Source organism: Temnothorax longispinosus, chromosome 3 (genome assembly GCF_030848805.1).
Source record: "Temnothorax longispinosus isolate EJ_2023e chromosome 3, Tlon_JGU_v1, whole genome shotgun sequence".
NCBI classification, from domain to species: Eukaryota; Metazoa; Arthropoda; class Insecta; order Hymenoptera; family Formicidae; genus Temnothorax; species Temnothorax longispinosus.
In genome coordinates, this window is record NC_092360.1 from 1,609,963 (window position 1) to 1,615,798 (window position 5,836).

The window sequence follows — 5,836 nt, forward strand, 5'->3', positions numbered from 1 at the left end:
ATTTCATAGAAGTGATAAAATACATTTATCATATTAACGTATTATTTTATAAATTAGTAAAGTTTGTACATTGGCTCAATAACCGAATTCATTGAACCAATGTATCGAAATATCGAAGAAGGATTTATGATCTGTCCATTATATTAATGAATTTTTTTTATTAAACTATAAAACTCAGTTCTTACTTAATAACGTATATGTAAATACAATAAATTCACATAATTATATTAACGTATTAGCTTTACCGGATTCATTTAAATATAAGATGTCAATGTATCACATAATTTACTTTAATATTTACATATATGTACGTATATATGTATGTATATATAGTCGCAGTTTACTAGCGCAACGGCAAATAAATTAATACAATAAATAACAAAAAAATATACAGTGTCTCACAATACTTTAATACAGTGTATTCTAAAGGTAAAATTATAGAGTCAAAAACTCTAATACCAAAATTTTGAGGCTGCAATAGTTTTTGAGTTATGAGCAATCGTCAATGATATCGCGTAGAATTTGCGTGTTCAGATCTGTAACTATATACATATACATATACGCGCGTACCGATCTGTCATATCTGTTATTGATTTCTACAAATCAGGTGATATTGATTTTTATTGCACAGCTGATTTATTGTTTCTTATATATGTGCCTGTGTGGGTATTACATACGGCGCGGCGGTCAACTAATATTAACGAGTTATAAATGTTGTACGTAAAATATTTAATTCTTTCTTAAATAACAATGTAAATGGTTGATTAATTATTACATTTAAATAGAATTATTGTTTGAAAGTCAAACAGAAATTTCGGATTCTTGAGCGCTCGAAATGCGCAGCCCAGTCACGAACGTCGCGAACCACACACACCTCGACGAGCGTTTCGCACGCTTATTTGTCGAGGCACCGTGCCTAGCGATAGGAACGCGTGTTCTATGCGTTAGCATTAGACGAAAGTACAAATAAAATTGGAAAACAAAATCACCCGCTCCGTGAGTGACTGACTACCTATCCCCGTTTCGTGCGGCGCGACTGTCGAATCGAGCGCGAAGCGGGCAGAATCTCTCGAATCGTCGGCTCGTTCGCATTTCAACGAAAATCTCAAACCGCTCGTCTCGACAAAAGTACTTTGCGTTCGCTATTGAACTCTTGTGTGCGTGCGATCTATCTTGTGTTGAATTACAAGGTAAGTAAGTTTCTTCCTGCTCCACATCTTTCAGCGAGGCTCAAAGCTCGCGCCACCGAACGTCTTCGCGCTTATCTCTGAGCGAATTCCGGCGATTCAATCGGGACAATCTCGTCGAGATCGCCTCCCGAACAATTATAAAGTTTATATTTTGATACATTTAAGAAACAAAGTTTATTTTTATTTTTATCACGCGGAGAAATATTTGTGAGAATCAATTTATTTATTCTCTATCTTGTAAAAATTAATAACAGATGACAAATCGGTATAAGTGTAGTTACGAACCTGAGCGCGCGAATTGTACGCAATATTATTGCGCAATATTGTTGGCAAATTTTAATCACTAATTATAACTCAAAAACTATTGTAGCCTCATATAGCCCATATTTTCGTATTATAGGATTTTTTATTCCATTTTGCCTCTTAGTAAATAACGTTTATTGATTTGAAATTTATTGATACAATAAATTTTAATTGATATTACGAATCGTACATTGAATATTTTTCATTAGTCAATGATAGGATTCATTAAATCACGAATCGCTGTTCGTTAATAGAACGTACTTGAACGTTTCTTAGCTTAATGTAACATTTAATTAAATCAATAAAAATGTTCATTCTCCCAATGAATGTGTTTAGTAGAATCAATAAACTCATTCATTAAATGTGAAATTGGACATTGGCTGAATGAAATATTTGTTGAGATAACGTATCCACATCAACTTATACCGATTCCCGCAGCGACGCGAAAATTGCGTAGTCGGTCGAAACACGCGGTGTAGATTGCTCGAATCGCGTCGTTCGAACTTACAAAAACTTCGTTATTCGACAACGTATTATTCTCCTGTTGCGAGATACAGTTCGCCTTTCGCGAAAAGAATAACAGTATGCTTTGATTAACAGTATGCTTTGGTAGTGACATTTGTGTTCCGTTAACATTAATATTCGCGGAACGCGATATTCGGGTGAATGATTTTAGTGCGTGCGGGCAGGCGAGGTCTCGGCAGTCTCGTCCCTGCCTTTGCGTCAAAGGAAAGGAAAAGCGTGCGTTTCTTCTCGGAGGCTCAGGAAAAAGGATCTTCCTTTCGGATCGACTTCCCGAATTGCGTTGGACACTGCTGTTCCTCGAGGTCGGAATCGGACAAGGTAGTTATTCGTGCGGACATTTGATCATCCCGAATGGTCATCGACAAACAACAACAATATAAAAGTACTTCGTTGCTCTCAATTCCGGTTCACGGATACCGCGTGTACCGCATTTGCACGCTCGTACGAGCACATCCGAATTATCTCGGATAATTGTGTTAAAAGACGACACTCATTCTCGTTTCATAGCATTGCGTCGTTCCCTGGCCTTCGGATGGCCATGCCCTTTGCAATATTCATCTCTCAAAGTTGTCGCGTTTTCGAGTACGCTCGTATATTATATCGTTGATATTACGAATCGTACATTGAATATTTTTCATTAGTCAATGATAGGATTCATTAAATCACGAATCGTTGTTCGTTAATAGAATGTATATTATACGTATATTATATCGACGAAGTGTTACGCCGCCCGGAGAATTTCCACTTTTAGTAATATTACAATATTATACTGACGATCAAATTATATCCCGCAGCCAAACGTCGCTCTGTGACTGTTATAGAATACAGATAATGGATGATATCTCTAAATCTAGCTGTCAAGATACTACACAGGAAGGAATGGAAACCCATATAAATAATAATTCATTGGTACCTCAAGGCGTCAAAAATATCAATTCTACCGCTTCTTTGAGCGAAAATATTTATCAGTATGAATTACTTCCAGTTTTCGAAAATTTTTCTTCGCAATTGACAGCTACGACAGCAAATTCACAAATTCATCAAAATCAGAATGAAAATTTCCAACATCCTGACAATAAAACTGCCCAACTAATACTCAAAAACTTAGGTTCTCCAAACGAATTAATTGCACAAGATATATTTCGACTATTAGAGAACAATAGAGACAGAGAGGAATTAAGATTGCTACTTCGAAGTTGGAATCAAGAAGAATTAGTGGATCATCTTCTAAGTAAGTAAATTTCTTGTGTACACTTATGTTTCAATATAAAATATACTTTTTTTAGGGGAGAATGTTGTAATAAAAATACTTAAAATCATAAAGCAGCATCATATCGAAAAACTTCTGAAATCATTCGATCTTGGCACTCAAATATTATTCGAAGATAACTTGGAGAAGTGGAGAAATTCTTTAAACCTTCCGCTGGAAACACCAAATATGAATTTTTCCAACTTAAGCGGACCACCATCCCCAGCTCTATCAACTAAATCTGATGTGCCTTCGACATCGAGATCTCGTTTTTCACCTTATAGAAGATCGTCAACTCCATCAGACGAAATTACGGACAGACGGAAAATTATATATTAAACTTGCCAATTTAAAATCTTCTCTTAAAACTGCAGTTGAAAAACATATTTTGCCAAAACAGTAACAACTGTGCCGCAATTAACACGTAGAACTACGTCTATTAGAATAGAACATATATGGAAAAGGCATTGAAACTAGACGTAGGGCTACGTCAACTGTCAGTTGTCAATGCCTCTTCCATATATGTTCTATTCTAATAGACGTAGTTCTACGTGTTAATTGCGGCACAGTTGTTACTGTGCTTGTTTTTTTGTTTATTTTTTTTTTTCGTTGGAGGGGAAAATCTTCGTTTCGCCCTTCTAAAAATGTTCTCCTGATACTTCGTCAATTTATTAAATTGCAAAAACATTTAGCTTACATCGAAATCTTTCAAAAACTATATAATAAAGTATATTTTCCTTTAATACTTTTCGAGAACAAACCCATATCGAAAAATTAACCACGAAAACATTTAGCTTACATCGAAAGCTTTCAAAAACTATATAATAAAGTATATTTTTCTTTAATACTTTTCGAGAAAAAGAAAACGTTGCATGAAAACGTTGCAAGAAAACGTTGCAGTCATACCCCCATACCCCCCGAGAAAGACGTAGTTCTACGTCAAAAAACCAGAAAGTTCAAAACTAACTCAACGGAATCAGAAAATCTTAGGTAAGTTCTTACAAGTTTAAAAATTATATGTCTAATGTCAATGATGTTAAATATTTTAGTTCCAGAAAACGATGCGGAAAGTTGCATTAATGCACTCAAATTTGACAACCTGACATCAGAAGAATTTGACAACTGTTGGAAAGCATGTGGCCAACACCGATTAAAAGAAATAAACAGTGCTGCAAACATGGCAGCCATTTTTGAAAAGTGGCCCTTCTATAAAAAATCATCTGGCTTTAGATTGGTATGTATTAAAACAGAAATATTATATCAAAACTATATTAAACGAAAATTTAGAACTGACAAACAAATTAATTCTTAAAATGTTTTACAGATTGACATGGATTTTAATGTCTTATTTGACACGGAAAATGGTCTGTTAAATAAGTGGGAGAGTTGCTTAAATAATCTTACATCGTTTTTATGCAAAGATAATCATGCATGTAAAAGATAAATCCATAAAAGCATACCTACAAATGTTAAAACAGGAGACACTTTCTGAAAGTAAGTTATATTATTTTGTTAGAAATTTATATTTTTTCACTTGTAAACATTCTTTATTTATTTGACTTTATTTGTATAGATAGTCGTGATGCAATAGTTTTTTGGAGCCTCCACGGTTACTTGGTTCCAACCAACAAAATTGTGAAAAAAGATTTGACTGGCATAAAAAGTACCATAAAATTCACTATTAGAGATTCTCAGGAATCTTTTGTTTACTTTGGCAAATCTCATCAAGAAATAGAGGATCATCTTATGTATCTCAAAAATCAAAAACAGTGCATTCAACCCTTCATTATGTGTGTTGGCGAAGACATTTCAAGAATAACAGTGTATTTACGTGTATTTCGACGATGTTAAATATTCGTTTAACAACTTTCTTAGGGCAGTTGATATATTATTTAAAACTTTTTATGTATTTAATTTAAATTTTCCGATTAAAAGTTCAATGTTTTGGAACTTTATTGAATTGAATTTTTTTGAAATTAAATCTAATAATAATTCCTTTTCCAAAGTTCACGTATTAATAGAAAATCTTAAAGCTGCATAAAAATATTAACCGAATCATTTTACCTTCTCATGTTGTTAGAAATACTCGAGTCACGTACTAGGTTTTTTTCCACGATAATACTTTATCGGGAATACTTTCAAGTTCAGTTGAGAACTGATCATTTGTGTTATGTTAATTGCTTTTGTCGTCCTTAATCGCTAGTGTCGTATTAATTGCTAATGTCGTGGCATATTACGTTATTGTAAATTCATACACGAGTTCCGCGATACGCGGTCATCATACAAATCAAGAAGCATATCAACGACCAAGTCAAAGAAAAAGAGAGACGTCGCATATTCTGTAGTCAACAGAATCTTTCGAGGACGATACGTATTGAGACGAGAAATTACTATTACTATCTCGGATTGGTAATCGTACAAGGATTTAACTCGTTGTGAATTCATGTTCTTGTGGATTCGTTGTGGTTTTCCTTTGCATTAAAGACTCATACTTCGCTTGTTTGATAAAAGCCTCTTGTACATATTATATATAACAAACTTTAGATTAATCCGATACATTATTATTGTC

At 34.0% G+C, this 5,836-nt stretch overlaps 1 protein-coding gene across 1 annotated transcript; it reads left to right on the forward strand.

The window, feature by feature from the left end:
- Positions 1–1,902: 1,902 nt before the first annotated feature.
- Positions 1,903–4,027, forward strand: LOC139809983 (uncharacterized). Its single transcript, XM_071773312.1, has 4 exons — positions 1,903–2,075; positions 2,170–2,336; positions 2,813–3,249; positions 3,305–4,027. Exons 3-4 carry the CDS (start codon positions 2,850–2,852, stop codon positions 3,604–3,606), a joined length of 702 nt encoding a protein of 233 aa, XP_071629413.1. The 5' UTR covers positions 1,903–2,075; positions 2,170–2,336; positions 2,813–2,849; the 3' UTR covers positions 3,607–4,027.
- The last annotated feature ends 1,809 nt before the right edge of the window (positions 4,028–5,836 follow it).